The sequence below is a fragment of the Tiliqua scincoides genome, chromosome 5 (assembly GCF_035046505.1).
Source record: "Tiliqua scincoides isolate rTilSci1 chromosome 5, rTilSci1.hap2, whole genome shotgun sequence".
NCBI lineage: Eukaryota > Metazoa > Chordata > Lepidosauria > Squamata > Scincidae > Tiliqua > Tiliqua scincoides.
Window position 1 is genome coordinate 49,860,909 of NC_089825.1, and position 16,261 is coordinate 49,877,169.

At 44.0% G+C, this 16,261-nt stretch overlaps 1 protein-coding gene across 1 annotated transcript; it reads left to right on the plus strand.

Moving 5' to 3' along the window:
- The first annotated feature begins 3,062 nt into the window (after positions 1–3,062).
- Positions 3,063–16,141, plus strand: LOC136652238 (prostatic acid phosphatase-like). Its single transcript, XM_066629166.1, has 8 exons — positions 3,063–3,185; positions 4,238–4,333; positions 5,323–5,409; positions 6,681–6,833; positions 11,878–12,010; positions 13,373–13,455; positions 15,494–15,604; positions 15,938–16,141. Exons 1-8 carry the CDS (start codon positions 3,063–3,065, stop codon positions 16,139–16,141), a joined length of 990 nt encoding a protein of 329 aa, XP_066485263.1.
- Positions 16,142–16,261: the final 120 nt, after the last annotated feature.

A 16,261-nucleotide genomic window follows, 5' to 3' on the forward strand; every position in this document is an offset into this window, starting at 1 on the left:
TCACCCTTTTCTCCCCCTGCTCCCCTCCCCCCGTCAGGGCTTGGACTCACATAAAAGAGGATTTTTTTTTTCCCTGCAGGCTTTCTACAGCCATGCCTGTGGCCTGTAAGAGCCTTTTTCCTCATGTGTATTGATTTCTTAAAAAAAAAAAAAAGGACAAAGAAAAGCAATGGAGGAATGTGCTTTTGCCCAGGTAACCTATGACAAACCATACAAGGTGACTTGTTACATAAGGCAGTTATGTATTCCTTTTCTGGTTATTTGGTTCTGTTTGATAGAATACAGATATTTCAACATGGTTTGTTTCATTGGACTCTGCATGAAATTACCCATTGAATGATATATAACATGATGGTATCGTTCGAAAATTCTAAGTTTTTCACACTTGTGGCCAATAGTGGCGTCACACATACCACCAAGCGCATCACTTGGTGCTCTTCCCTAGTGATGCCACTGGACCTGCCACACCAGTGGCGTAGCTAATGATCGTGTAGTCCAGTGCCGAGCTCAAAATGATGCCCTGGAAATGATGTCACAATTGGAAGTGACATCACACCTGGGCTTTTTAAAAAGTGAAAATTGGGGGGAAACCTGCCTCCTCCCCCCAGTGGCTCACCACCCACTTGCTCTGCTGCCTCCTCCCAGCCAAGTGGCATAGCTAAGGCATTTAGCTGCTACTTGGGGTCAAAGAAGATTGTGTAGCCCCCCCATGACAAAATCAAATTTAATTAAGTAAATACATAAAAAGTGTGTCCTTTATTGGTTAGAGACACTGTGCTGGGGTGAAGAGGGACAGTTATTCTCCCCCTACTAAATATAAGAGGAGCACCACTTGAAAAAGTGCCTCTTTACCTAGTTAGCAGGAGTAACTGTATTATGATAAATGGAAATGAGAGCTGACTCATATTAACACCTTATTGGTTCCATGCTATATCATAATAACATCTCATTGGCTCTCAGAAAAATCAGTTTCATAGGTCAGATTTGAGTTAAAGAAATTCATTTTTTGTTCCATAAGGCAGTTGTGTTTTTGTTTCCTGGTTAATTGGCCATAACTTTTGATAGACTACAGATATTCTAATGTGGTTTGTTTCATTGCATTCTGCATTAAATTACATTTCCAATGATATATAACAGGGGTGTCCAAAGTTCTTGGCAGCAGGGCCACACCATCTCTCTGACACTGTGTGGGGGAAGAATTAATTTACATTTAAAATTTAAATAAATTTACATAAGTTTACATAAATGAATATATTAAAGATGAACTTATATGAATGAATGATGGTCTTGCAATAGCTCAAGGCCTATAAAAGGCCTTGCACAAAGCTACTGCATCACAGAAGTGAAACAACAAGCAGTGAAGGGAGCCCTCATCCCACAGCTCATGCTAGAGGTCAAACAGTCGTCCTCTCGCTGAGAGCAGTTGCTTCGGGCCAGTGTTGGCTCCAACAGGAGGGCCAGAGGCTCATTGGAGACTGGGGACTCCTTGAGGGCTGCACTGGGAGTCCTCCAGGGCAGCAAGTGACCCCAGGGCCGGGGTTTGGGCACCCCTGATATATAACATGATGGTATTATTTGTACATTTCAAAATTTTCAGAATTTTGGCCATTCGTGTCAAACTCAGCTTGCTCTCCCCCTAAAGATTGTTTCCCAGTGCAATTGCTACATCTTGCACCCCTTTAGCCTATGCCACTGTTCAGCACTGAGCAAGTTGCTCACCCCTGGGAGCCTAAGACCAAAAGACTACCCTATGGAGATACCTGGAATTCCAATTTCTGCTTCCAGACAGTTGCTGCTTCATTGCTGACAATACTAGAAGAAAAAGAGGGGCCAATGACAGGAGGAGATGACGACAGCAGTACAAATTCCAGTACATTCTGAGATGTTACAGTAGTCTGCTAGCTCTGGGACAGAGCCACGTGTAGGCAAGTTTGTCCCCAGAATTTTACTTCTGCATGGTTCCAAATGTTATGGTGCTGAAAGTACTTCGTGACCTCATAATTCTCTCAGGATCCAGGGAAAGTGACCTTTCTCACCAGGGATTCTTCAAACCATCTCAAAGTCACCTTTATGAGCCCAGCAGCTGACCTAGCCAGTTCCACTCCTTCTAGTCATGTAGTCAGCCTGAGATCTTGTGAGATCTCAGGCTGTACTCCCAGGGAGACTCTCTGCATGGGGGCCAGATCCTGACAGTACTTGCTCAGCTCCTCTGCTCCCAAGAAGACCCTTGCTGCAGGGGCCGGATCTGGGTGACAAACACCTTAGGTCTGTCTTCTGTGTTCATGCATAGCCTCAGGGCTTTTTTTGTAATAGAATGCACCTGAACAGCATTCCAGCACCTTTTTTTCCCCTTTCACTGAGGGAGGGATTCGAACCTCTGACCTATTGCTCCACCTTTTTTTTTTTTTTGCACCCCCGGCTCTGACCTTGTGCTCCACATTTTTTTTTTAAACTGCAGGCTAGGGAGGGATTCAAACCTCTGACCTTGTGCTCCACAGCCCAGCACTCTCTCCATTGGGCTATAGGAAAGCCTGTAAAGTGCTCAGAACTAACATATAAGGTCTTGAGCCCAGCTGGTGGCCATCAGCGCCTCAAGTATTAGTTCCAAACACTTTGAGTCTAAGAGTTCCTGTGGCTCAATTGTTAAAGTGCTGGTCTGTGGAGCCAGAGGCTAGGATTCAAATCCCTATGAGGAAGAAATTTTTTTTTTTAGGCGGGGAGGTGCTCCATGGCTGCAAAATATAAAAGTTGGTTGCCAGTTGCCAAAAGGGGGGCCAGTTAAGGCTGCAAAACTCCTCAAAGTTCAGTTTATAAATAAATAAATAAAAGATTAACAAGTTGTGAGTTCCTGCACCTTTTTTTTTTTTTTTTTTACAAAAAAAAAACTGCATAGCCTTATGCAGTAAATAAATAACCAAGAAATGGATCAGTAGCCATCAGGTTCAACTTTCTGATGTTATCTACAGAAGAAGTCTCCACCCCTTCTTTTGTTCCTTATAAAGCATAGCTTTGACCTAATGGGCTACTTTGGCTAGAATGGCATTTCATATACTGCTGTTGAGATGAACATGGCAGTGATATCTCCGGTGTGCAGCTTCCATAGATTTGGCTTCTCCTTCCTGAGCCTCTTCTGTGCCCTGCTTCTCCAGAGTACCACAGGAAGGCAATTGAAGTTTGTGCTTCTGGTGAGTATAAAGATTTCCTTTTTGTTGTTGACCATGACTTTGACTTAAGGGAGAGTAAAGTTTCTCTGCCAGCAGAGGTGGTGTCCGAACTATGCTGGTGCATCATTTTTCCAACATTGTGTGGCAACCGTGGACCGGCTTCTATGCTGGCAGGGCTGTCACTGTGTCAGTATACGTGGCGATACATTGGCACATCTCCAGGATGTGTTCTGGCCTTTAGGCAGCAGATTGGGCAAGGGGTGCCCACTTCCACTGTCCTCTCATCCAGACTACTGCTTCTCTTTGTTTTGCTCCCACTTCCGGATTGGAAATAAAAGGGGGGAGCAGAAGAGGAAGCCCCTCTTTGTTCGGTATTATGCTTGTCAGTTCTAGAAAATCATGACAATCTTTGTAAACTGCTCTTAAAAGGAAAAAAAGGCTGATTATGATATCAAGGCCAATTATGATATGCTATGCATAGACTGCAGGCAGGTTCACTGCAGTTGCTGAAGTTTAGATGTCTTTTTTTTTCCCAATGCTTTATTTATTTATTACAGATACAGGTAAGGAAAATTGGATAGACTTAGGGTTAGGACTACATAGGTTACACACAAGGTTGGTGGCCATCGATTACAACAAACATTAATCCAAACAAATTTAATAATCAATACAAAAATTATCATATTCATTAACCCAACTGATTAATATTTTAACATTCCATATTTTTCCTCTAACCTTATCTATCCCATCATAAAAAAACAACAAAACTTCAAATTTTACTTTACTTTTACTCTTCTTACCACTAAAATAATCTATAAAATAAAATCTTTCTTATCTAATTCTTAATTTCTAATATCACATCTAAAAAAAGAAGTCTCCGATTACAATGGTATTACCCCTTCAATATCTCTTATAACATATTATATATCATTTTCCATAGCTATCCAATCAAAAAAGACTTCAAATTTTTACTTATAGACTCTTCTTAACACTGAAGTTTAGATGTCTTTTTAATTTAACATCACATCCAAGTTTCACTGAAAGCTCATTTCGTCTTCAAATTCTTTTCTTAGGTTATGCAACATGGTGACAGAACCCCCCTTGACACTTATCCCACGGATCCCTACAAGGAAGACAATTGGCCTCAGGGATTTGGACAGCTCACCACGGTTTGATAGCTTCTCTTTGAAATGGGCGGGGGGTGAATGCATCAAAGACCACAGTCCTATGCACACTTCCCTAGGAGTAAGCCCCATACAATTTAGTGAGGCTTACCCCCAAGTAGACATGGATCGAGTTGTGCTAAAACAGTACTGTAAACTTACTGTTCAGGCTCCATTGATCTCAATGGCAGTGTCTCAGAGGCAATGCAAGAGACACCAGTAAGAGGCTCAGGATAGACCAGAGAGAATACCACCAGACACCACCTCAAGTACCACCAGTGATACAAATACCACTGGTTAAGAAACACTGTTGTACTGGATTACCTCATTGGTGGCTGTTAAATGGGTTATAAAGACCCTTCTATTTCTTCAGATTTTCTTTGTTTCTGATTTGTATTGTTGTTTAAATCTCTCCTGCTTGATGTTTTCATTGCCGTTTGTACTGACTTATTATATACATATTTTATTATTAACTAGATACCGCTTTTCAACAACAACAAAAAATTTCACCAAGCAGTTTACAGAGAAAATCAAATAACTAAAGGCCAAATCCTATCCAACTTTCCAACCCTGGTGTAGCTGTGCCAATGGGGTGTGTGCTGCATCCTGTTGTAGAAAGGTAGTTATGGAGGCCTCCTCAAAGTAAGGGAACATTTGTTCACTTACCTCCAGGCTGCACTGCAGCTGCACCAGCACTGGAAAGTTGAATAGGATCGGGCCCTAAATGGCTCCCTGTCCCAATAGAATTCACAATCTAAAGGATGCAGTAGAAAACAGCAACAGCCACTAGAAAAGACACTTTGCTGGGGTGAAAAGGGACAGGCTCTCCCCCTGCTATATATAATGAGAACACCATTTGATAAAAAGGTGTTATCCCAGTTAGCAAGGGATATGCAAAGTACTCACCTGGATGTGAACCAGTTCATTCCAAGGTAGGACCAAAAGGCAGTAAGAAATACCAAGATTTTTACGAAGATGCTTTTCTTTTTCCCTAGGTTGGGTTGCAACAACACTATCAGCTTGGACAACTGCTAAAGGAGAGATATAAGCTGCTCTTAAGTGAGGAATACCGCCGGGAAGAGGTGAATTTTAAAAGAAACAATGCACTTGTCCCTGTTCACTTTGCAATAACACATATAGAGCAGCTTGTTGCCAGTCTATCAACTGGCCTGGGCTGATATCTAGCTGGCGGAGCAGACAGCATTTTCAGGTGCTCAAGCAGCAGTGGTAGAGCAGCAAGGAACAGCCTTTCAGGTGTGTGAGCATCAGGGAAGGTGATTTTGGAGCACTGTTAGTGGGCTTAATTGGGCATGCTCGCTCTCAGGCAGACCACCAAGGGACCACAGTCTCTGGCTGGTCAGAATGTTGTTAGCCAATGCATTCCTGTAAACAGATTGTTTTACAAAAGAGCATGGTTTTCATATGCGCTATTTCATTATATCTTGACCTAGTGCTTTAGCATTTTGAAATCATATGAAAATACTTCCGCAAGGCCTTTTGGGGCACGGTATGGTGTGACATGGTCAATGACACGGAAAGCAGCTTCCGCATCATGCCCCATAATTCCTTGCAGCTTCCTGGTCTCAGCAGACCTGCCACCCAGAAAAAAATTGGATCGTGATCCACAGTTTGAGAAATGCTACACTAATTCATTATGTCTTGACCTGTGTTTTATCATTTTGAAATGATTATTCAGACTTGGCTCGAGCAATTATCTGATAAGGTTGGTGTATTTCAGGAAATGTACCATGTCCCAATCCTATCCTTCCCTCTCCTCACTGGTGCAGCTGTGCTGAAAAGGAGCACACTGTATCCAGTGGAACAGGAGGCTTCAAAGGAGATTTAAATCCTTTTATCCCTCTATAACCCCTCCGGCTCCGCAGTAGGTCTCCTTGGAGCTGCACCAGCTCTTTACCTGGTGCAAATCTGAGAAGAGAAAGGGAATGGGGATGCTGCTGATAGACGAAACAAGATCAGATGCACACCATCGCAGCCAGATTCACACCTTCCCACATTCCCTGCCCTCTTTCTCTCTCTCTCTCCCCCCCCATCTTACCTGCTCCAACAGCCATGACAAGGTCCAGCTATGGGTGTTGCCTCCTCTTGTGGTAGTGCTCTCAAAATGGCCACCGACGGATAGGACTGGGCTGTATGGTAGGTGGCTCTTGTTCCTTCCACCTGAAGCTGACAGCTTTCCTGGACATTTCAAAGTCACCGGTAATACAGTAGATTGCCCAAGTGAACATATTATTGGCCTTCATGTCTGCCTCTCTTTGCATTCTGCTTTGCATTGTGGGAAGCCCGATGAAAATATCTACACAGCTCTGAGATATTCTCTTTCATTTCATTCTAGATTTATATTCGAAGCACAGATACTGATGAGAACATTATGAGCGCCCAAGCCAATTTGGCTGGTCTCTTTCAACCCACTGAGAAGCAGTCCTGGAACAAAAATATCCCTTGGCAGCCTGTTCCAGTTCACACGGTGCCTGTTAAAGATGACCAGGTAAGAAAGGAAGCAAAGAACCACTTCCTCACAAGTGATTCCATCTCCTATCCGTTTGGTGGTAGAGCCTTAACTTTGAGAGCATAGCTATGACAGCATAGCTATGTATGCTAGTGCTAGTGGAAGCTCATTCTTGTGAATTGGGACAGGACCTTTACAGTGATTGCCCCCAGACTGTGGAACTCCTTCCCTGGTGAGGTTACTATTGCCCCCAAACTCTTGGTCTTCAATAGACGTTTGACGATTGTTTCCATTGCTGAGGTCTTGGTATGGTGTGCAGCTACTTTATGCTCTACGTTGGTTCCACTACTGGTTTGAAATGCTGGCATCATTTTTGGATTTGTGGTTGTTCTAGTGATCAGCGACATCATTTTATTGTTTTTCTATAACCTCTTTGGACTCTCAAAATGGAAGTTTTACAGATAAAATAATAAAGCTGCCATTTCTTAAAGCATTTCCATTGTAACTTCTAAGAGAGGACAAGTTTTGGGACACAAGAAACAAGATCTCGAAGCATAATCTGTGGTTTGCAAAAGAAATCTCAGAACCACAAGAGTAGGTAGGTCACAGTGAATGAAATCAGGCACTCACTAGGGCAAGATGAGGGTCCCAGTATTTGCTGGGGGTGTGGCACAACCATTCCCACAGAAGCAAGCCTGAAGAGCAGGAAAAGTGTATGCCCCACTAAGTTAATTGAAGAAAAAAGTCAGTGGATGCCATGTTGGCACCACATGGGAGTTAGGTGGGATTGGGCTGTGCAAATCAGAGGTAAGACTCACTGTGTTCAATAGTCCCAAATAAATTTGCATAAGATTGAACCCTTAATCTAACATGAACTACCAGCTGTCTGATAGACAGCTCTTGGGGAGGGTGACAGCCTATATATTTGCATAAGCCCCTATGCCAGTTTCTCAATTTGCCTCCTGCCAAGCGGGTGCTTCTTTTTTGGACTGAGGTCCTTTCAATAAAGTTTCAAAGGCAGATCACTGCTCCTGCTTTAGGAGACATTCCAGAGCTTTGCTCCCCATTCCCCTTCACCTTGACTATACCCCAAACCACACTGTTTTATCAACTAACACACACTGGAGAGATGCACAGAAATGCACCAAAGAAACTTGCAGGAATTACTCAGAGAGGTAGACTTCCCCTGTCAAATAACTAGGGAGATCTGTATAGTTCCTGTTTTAACTTCTTCAGGTTCTGGATAAATAGTCAGCTGCTCCTCAGAGTGGTGTCTGAGAGTGGGAGCCCTGCTGGACTTGCCCCACTACCAAACTCATCCCCGTTTTTCCCATTAGGGAGAAGGGCGGGATAAAAATAAAGTTTTATTATTATTTTATTATTATTATTATTCGGTTTTGTGACACCACCAGACCCTTCCTCTGAAATCTCAGGCTACTGGATGCATCCAGTCTGGCTGCTCTACCAATGAGTATAATCTGAAGCTTCACTCCTCCACTGCAAAAGCATTTCACTTCAGCTGCTAAATTGCATTATTTTTCTTTCAGTTGTTTTTTGATACTGCACATAAGTGTATACGTTTTTACAAACTGGTAAAGGAAACAATGGAGATGGATGAAATCCAGGCTAAACTGAATTCCAGGAAGGTAAGAAAGACAACAAGACTTTTTCCCTATCCTGAGTTGACATTTATAGGGTAAGAGTCTAATTACCTGTTTCCTGAGGAGTACAGTTATTACAGATGGATTTTCCCAAGTCCTTTTATTATTTTGGTAGGTAATATTTTTGTAGGCTACTTCCGTCTTGACGGAGGAGGAGCCATGAAGGTGGGTGGGCATCCCCTGCCAATCCACTACCAATCCACAATGGCCTCAACTGCCCTCATGGGCCAACCTTGAGAAAGGAAAATAACACACTCTTACCAAATAGGTGCCTTTTCTAGACTGCAAGTGCACTGCATTGCACTCCCATCAACTTGATTCCCCTCTCTGATACCCTCTCTGATTGCAGAGGGTGCTTTTTCTGCAGCCACCTCCATAGGATGGAATGGAATGTTTGAATTTCACCAGATCCAAGGCCCTGAGGACAACCAAACACGCGAGCAGTAGCTTCTCCTTGTTCTTGTCATCACAGCCTGCCTGCTCACTTGCTCACCCTCTATCCCTGGGCCAAGTCTCAACAGTGAGATTGTGGCATGTAGTGATGAAATACCGGTTTCTTCAGGCCTTCAGTGGTTGATGTAGTTGTTTAACATGATTTTCTGGGCATTCTGTGGGGGGGGGGACGATCAAAAGACTACTGGCTCTGTTTGGCTCCACATTGAAACCATTCTGGGAGCAAGGGAGGTGATGTGATGACACAGGGGGCTGATGTGATGACATGGGGTGTGATGTGATGGCGTCATTGCATCACCCAGCCCTGGGCACCATGTAGCCCCACAATGGGTTGATAATTTTGGATTATTTGCTTCTCATCCTTTTCTTCAACTTAGACTGGTTTTGTATGCCATTTCGACATACTTTTGACTTTTTCCTCATCTTGAGAATCATGCACTCAATTAAACATTTGCCACATTAAAGGTGAAATAGTAGGTGAAATAATGGATGCATGCATCAGTGCAGAGCCAGGGCCCATTTGTCTGTGTAGATCGAATTGCCTTGACTGACTCTTAATAATAATAATAATACAGGTATTTACATACCGCCTTTCTTTGTCTTTATTCAAGACTTTATTCAAGGCGGTTTACATAGGCAGGCTTATTAAATCCCCGCAGGGATTTTTACAATTTGAAAGAAGGTTCTATTTTTCAAGAAACCACAACATTCAGATGTTTCTTTCTTGATCTGGCCGCACATTCTGGCCTCCATCCTCCCACGCTCAGAGCAGATGGAATAGCTCGGCTCAGCTTGCCAGCTGCTTCAAGGTCGCACGGTGCCGGTGGCCTCGAACTGGTGACTTTTGGATGTTATCTTCAGGCAAATGGAGGCTCTACCCTCTAGACCAGACCTCCTGCCCCCTCTTGATCCTTTTTCTGTGTCTTTTTTTTTTTTTTAATTTTCAGACGTTTTTGGCTGATCTGGCAGGTCACACAGGATATGATATGAAGACTCTTATGGAATTTTCCAATCACAAACTCTGGAACACGTATGATGCTTTATACGTTCAGGTGCTTTTCGTAAACCTTTATGACACATTCAGCTCCAACACGAATAGCAATGCAACCTGAAATCCCTCAGGCTATGCAGAGATTTCTGTATAAATGATAACGGATAATGTACAAACTGTGTGACTGCTGAGGGAGGGAGGGAGCAGAAGGGCCATGATGACACTACCCACTCGTGTGCTTGCCCTTCATCTGCTTCTGAACCAATCTTTACTGTAGAATAGCAGATGTTTATGGTATGAAGAGGGGAAGAAACAGCAGGAGGGTTCCAAGAGACAGTGAACTCCCTTCCAGGCCATTGTAAGTACCAGGCTGGCTTTTGACATCAGGCTTGAATAAATTCGTCCACATACCAATCATAGCTTAAAAAGTAACTATATGGTGAAAAAATGTTGTAAATGTTTCACTGCACATAATGCACATTGTACTTCCCTCATGGCCAGAGACGACGTTCACTTATGTGAACTTAATGGAATAGCCCAATTCCTTTGGAAACAGATCCTACCCTGATCTTACAGAGAAAACCATTAAAAAAGGAAGGACTCCTTGGGTCTGGTTATAATGGTCTGTGAGGGCAGCGTGTGAGAATTTGTGCCCAATCCTATCCAACTTTCCAGCTGCTCCAAGGGAAGGAAACAAACTCTAGGGGGCCCAGGCCCAGATCAGCCCCACACCTGGAGACAGTGTTTCTTCTTGCCATTTCAGCTGCACCAAAAAGGGGTGGTGGAGGATCAGGAGGTTTGGAGGGAGAAGGGGAAATTTCTTCTTCCCCCTCCATAAGCCTCCCACTTGCCACTGGTTCTTCTCAGACCTGCACCAGCTCTTTAGCTGGCACCAGTCCAAAGAGAAGAAATGGGCAGGTAGTTTCCAAGTGGAGGGGCTAGTATCAGCAGTGTTGCTGGATCCGCCGTCTCCTGCCACCTCCCTGCTCCCCGTTCCTCTCTCTTCCCTACTCAGTTTGGCCCCTGGTCCACCCCCCTCCCAGCCCACCCCCACTGCAGTCCAAGCGAGTCTTTGCAACACTGCAGCAAGCCTGGCACGTGACACTGGTTCCTTTGCTAGTGCCTCCATTACGAGCATCCATTAAAAATCTCCCAAATAATAATGACGGAAGGTATATTAGAGTTGAATCCTACACAGGTGTGGTCCGATCCCCGTTGTTATGCAATGAGGTCATAAAGGGAACATTCAGCCCAATCCAGTGCCTTTGTTGTGTAAACAGACACTCCCTGCCAAACACTAGCTGGCTGCACAGCCTACCAGAGACAGATTGCCTCTTCTTTGCGTTAAGAGCCTCTTTGCTGTGTTAACACAGACCCTGCTGCAGGCTATGGGAGACCCGACTGTCTCATTAAGAGCCTCTTTGTTGTGTTTTGACCACCGTCGTATATGCGGTCTGTCATTAAGCGAATGGTTGTTAAGCAACGCACGCCTGTACAGGTTTATTTAGAGGAAAATTGAACTTCCTTCTACCACCTGTGTTTCTTGAGACCAGTCCCTTTTCTGAGAGGCATGGTCCCATTTTGCCTGTTCACACTCATTCATCCATTGGAGCCCCTTTTCATCCATCATCCCTCTCCATTTGGGGCAGGGCAGACTTGGCATATGCCCATAAGCACATTTCTTAATTGGCCACCTGCTGAGCATGCCATTTCTCAGTTTACATAGCCCCTTTGAACATTTGCAAAGGCAGCACTTGGGTGTTCATGCAGAGGGCATCATCACTCCTGCTGTCAAATTCCAGCACTGCAGTCTGCACCCCTCCTTGACTGTGCCTGGCAAAAATGCAGAACCTTCTGGTGTTTTTCATTATTTCCTCACATCACTCACAACTTTTGAGTCAGAATGTATGCAGGATAACAGCAGAACAGATACTAAAGGGCACTGGGCTACAGAGTTCTTTTGATTCTTTTTCTATAGAAAACTCATGGTTATAAACTACCTGAATGGGTCACTACAGAAACATTGGAACAACTGGAAGAAATGTTGAAGGATCGCTTAACTGCAATATTTGGGATACACAAAAGAGAGGAGAAATCACGACTGCAAGGAGGTGGGCAAGATATGCATCAGGACGATGGCATCACAACAGGGGGATTTCTGTTCCTAGAAACACAGAATGTTTGGATTGGAAGTGACCTTGGAGGTCATCCAGTCCAACTGTTTGCTCAGGGCAGGCACATTTTACAACATCCCTGCCAGGTGGCCATCCAGCCTCTGCTGGAAAACCTCCAACCAGACGGAGCTGACATCTGCATGCTACAGATGGTTCCACTGCTGAACAGCTCATACAGTTAGGAAATGCTTTCTTATATCTACTCTAAATCTACTTCCATGTACGTTGTTTCAGTTCATTGGCTCTAGTTCAGTCTGCAGAAGCCGTCAAAACTAACAGCCCAATCCTAAGCTGCTTGATGCTCAGAGGGACAGTGGTACCAAAATGGCTACTGAAGAACTACTGGAATCTCCTCGGGGAAAGGGGGCATTCATCCCCTTCCCCTTGGTAAAGGCACAGGTCCTGCAATGGGTCTCCTCCACAATAGGTCTCTTCCTCCTCCTCCTCCATGCATACCGCCAGCACTAAAAAGCTCAGGATTGGGTTCTAAGTCCTCCCTCTGTGTGACAGCTCTTCAGATACTTGAAGATGGCTATTATACCTTTCCCTAACCTTCACTTCTTCAGGCTAAAGATATCAAGTTGTTTTTTTTTTCATTGTTCCTCTTAAGAATTGGTTTCCAGAAGCCTCACCATCCATTCTAGCCTTCTCTGAACTCATTTCAGCACATCGATGACCTTCTTAAGACATGATGACCAAAACTGGATGCAGGCTGGAGGGGGTAGATTTCAATGGCAAAAGCACACAGTGGATCCTACATAAGAACAGCCCCACTGGATCAGGCCATAGGCCCATCTAGTCCAGCTTCCTGTATCTCACAGCGGCCCACCAAATGCCCCAGGGAGCACACCAGATAAAAGAGACCTCATCCTGGTGCCCTCCCTTGCATCTGGCATTCTGACATATGGGCATATCCTATCCCCATATTACAGCCTGCCCTACCACTTTTTCTCCTCAGGCATGCACCAGCTACATAGCTTACTTCTTGTGAGCCTTCCTGTTGTTCCCCCCCCCCTTTACCACGCATGCCATGCAGCCATGAGAGTGTGTCTGCATGCTGCAGTGTGGCGGGGGAAGGTAGGATCAGGCTTTTATTCTTTTTGACAGTATTTCCTACTGGGGTACTTTGCTTTGATTCAGTCTTCCCTTGGGTTAAAATTAAGCTCTAATGTTTCAGTCACCTTCAGCTGCAAAAGAAATCTTTCATCACTGCAGTTGAGACCGGATATATGGCAGCTGAACACATTGAAATGCATCTTGGTGTCAACTGTATTATAATTCTTTTCCATCTCTCTGTAGGAGTCCTTGTGAAAGACATTCTGAAGAAGATCATAAAGGCTACTCAGTGTTCTCGTCAGGCAAAAATGATCATGTATTCAGTAGTAAGTTCTATCATTTCAGATGGACCACCTCTGCACAAACCTCACATCTTCTTGTCACCTTCCAGTTCTGCTCCCTAAACTGATTGATAATACTGGATTTGGAACAGCCACCAGTCAGTTCAGTGCCCAAAGATCAAGATGGCTGCCTTAGGGCAATCCTTGAGTGTCATGTCTGTAGCTTAAGTCATTTCTGCCCAACGTTGCAGAAACATTGCGTATACAGTGTACAACAAGGATCAAATGTGTACACCTGTGGGCTGGGCCGAAATGGGTTATATGAAAGCAACATTGCAAGATTCCATTTGTTGGAGTGAGCATAGTCACTAAATTCCTCTCCAAAGGAAAGGTGGTGGAGAATGGACTTCATTCATTCTGTTCTACCCAAGCTTAAAAGCAAATGGCATCTGGAATAGAGTTGATTCTCCAGTTCACTTCAGACATGGACAAAGTGAGTTAGCATGACTAAGCCCTTCCAGACATGCTTTGAAGCCTCCTAGCATATGAGTGCAAGTAGCAGCCAGGAGAAACATTGTACCATAATGGCTGCACCTTGTCTGTTCCAACACTGTAGACATGCCAAATAATGGCAGTATGAGCAATATGAAGCCATAAGAGGTGGCTGTAGCCTGTAACACAGTTTAGGGAGATTCTAAGTCACACTATGCCCATGTCTGATGCAGATCAGTAATGAACCTGGAACCTTCCAGAAAGCAACAAGTCCAGGGTCCACACTGTACAGGTTTTTTCTCCCACCTGGAGCCCTGGTTGGACCCAGATCACATTATTATTTTTGCCTTTCTTCCCCATGTGCTCAATCATATGAATTGTCTACACCTATGTGTCCGAGGATGTTCACACAGAGATGAATCTATGACAGTTCATTTCAACTACCCATAGAGTGAATGAATTCAACGGGGGTCACAAGACCCGAGGTAGTGTGCCAAATGTTCTCCTAGTCATGTTGAGAGGCCAGTGGTTTGCAGTGGTGTACACCTATAGAGAACCTGTTCACCTCAACACATCCACTGAGGAATTTCTAAATGGTGGCTTCAAATTCCCATGCACTGCAGACGATCTGTCGGCATGGTCCTGTGCATGCACGTAATTCACAAAGGCACCAGGAAGACCCGCTGGGCCACTGTTGCCTGCTTGAACGAGGAACAAATGCAACACTTTTCAGATGATATGTATTGCAGGGGAAGATAAGAGATGGTGGGGAAGCCCATCCAGAAAGTTTTTGCTTCATTACTGATCTTTTCATTGAAGCCACTTATTTAGAGCCTTCTTCAGATATACTTCTTTAACCCAGAGGCAACAAAGATGGACTACAAGGAAGTATGTTGACTGGTCACATCCCATGCCTGATATTTTTCCACATTCAGCACTTATCTGCAGATAGCAGGCTGGTCGCTAAATGTGTGAATTCTCCCTGTGATTATGTATTCTACCCTCAAGAAGAGCATCTGAAGCGTCTTAAGTCTGCGGTTGTCATATGCCACATACCAGGCCAATTAACGGCATGGTTCAAAACACATTGAGTTCATGTACATAGCATAAAAGTAGCCATGCCCATGCAGTCAATCCCTCTTTTTGTGGCAGGTGGATAACATGAGTGTGGTATATTCTGTGTGCATCTGGAACTTTCATTTCACATGAGGACATGTAAGCATGCAAATCTCACACTTCGACAATTATGTGCAACATGTGAGCTACAAATATGCAACAGTGAGATGTTAATTGTTAGATAATGAGGCTGTGTGAAACCAGCTTAAGGATATCATAGCCATTTAGTGGAACATTTATTACTTCTGAAGCTTCCTACTGAGCCTCAAGTAATATTGCAAAAGTGATCCTGTGGCCTGCAGTCCATATCATACAGCACAACAGGGGACTTGTCTATTATGGGCTTCTGAAATCTAACAATGTTGAAGAGCAGCAGATCCCACAGGTATGCAGAGAAACATTGCGTGTACACAAACATATGCATGCGCACACTTATCTTACATGAGAGTTTTGTTTTTTTTCTTTACTTTCATAGTATGATGTCACATTATTTGCCCTCCTGATGGCCCTCAACGTTTTCGAAACGACTCTACCTCGTTATGCTGCTTGCTACTTTTTTGAACTGTATGAAGAAAGCAAAGGGCAAGTATTCACTCACTGATGTACCAATCAACAAGGATTGATTGGATGAACATCTGTAAAGTCACTCATCTGCTCAAGATAGATCACATGCAGTATGGACTTCTTTGCCCTGCAGTTTGTGAGCTGTGCGAATAAGAAGCGACTAGCATCTCCAATGAATAGGTTAATTCTATGCCGCTGTAAATTATGGCTTGCTGCCACCATAAAGGACTTTTTGCTGCCGAAATGCTAGTTATGGCAATGCAAAGTCCCAGTTGTACTGTGGCCTTAGCCACTGTTCACAAGCCTTGTGTAATATAAAGCTCTGTTTTCTTAAAATGATTCTATAATACTCCAGAAGATCTCACAGCTTGTGTCTTATCTTGGGTGCCATAAAAACAGCAACTACACTATTGAGATGCATTATCGGGATAGCCACGAGAAGGAACAACCCACACAGGTCATTTTGCCAGGCTGTACGGTGGCTTGTCCACTGAAGACATTTAAAAGATTAGTGTCTCCAATCATACCAAATAACTGGGAAGAAGAATGTAATAAGTGAGAGGTAAGGCAATAGTCCTCTCTCTCTATCTGTCTTTGGCATTTTGTCAGGATGATTGCAGGTGACTTATGGCCCAGTCCTAACTCTCTCCCCCACCAGCATAACTAGTGCTGCGCCAGC

Excerpts from the sequence above, each read along its gene's own strand:
- LOC136652238 (XM_066629166.1), top strand. The coding sequence starts at position 3,063 with ATGAACATGGCAGTGATATCTCCGGTGTGCAGCTTCCATAGATTTGGC. Across the intron at positions 3,186-4,237 it reads AATTGAAGTTTGTGCTTCTG|GTTATGCAACATGGTGACAG; the intron begins GTGAGTATAAAG and ends TTCTTTTCTTAG. Across the intron at positions 15,605-15,937 it reads ATGAAGAAAGCAAAGGGCAA|AAGATCTCACAGCTTGTGTC; the intron begins GTATTCACTCAC and ends ATAATACTCCAG.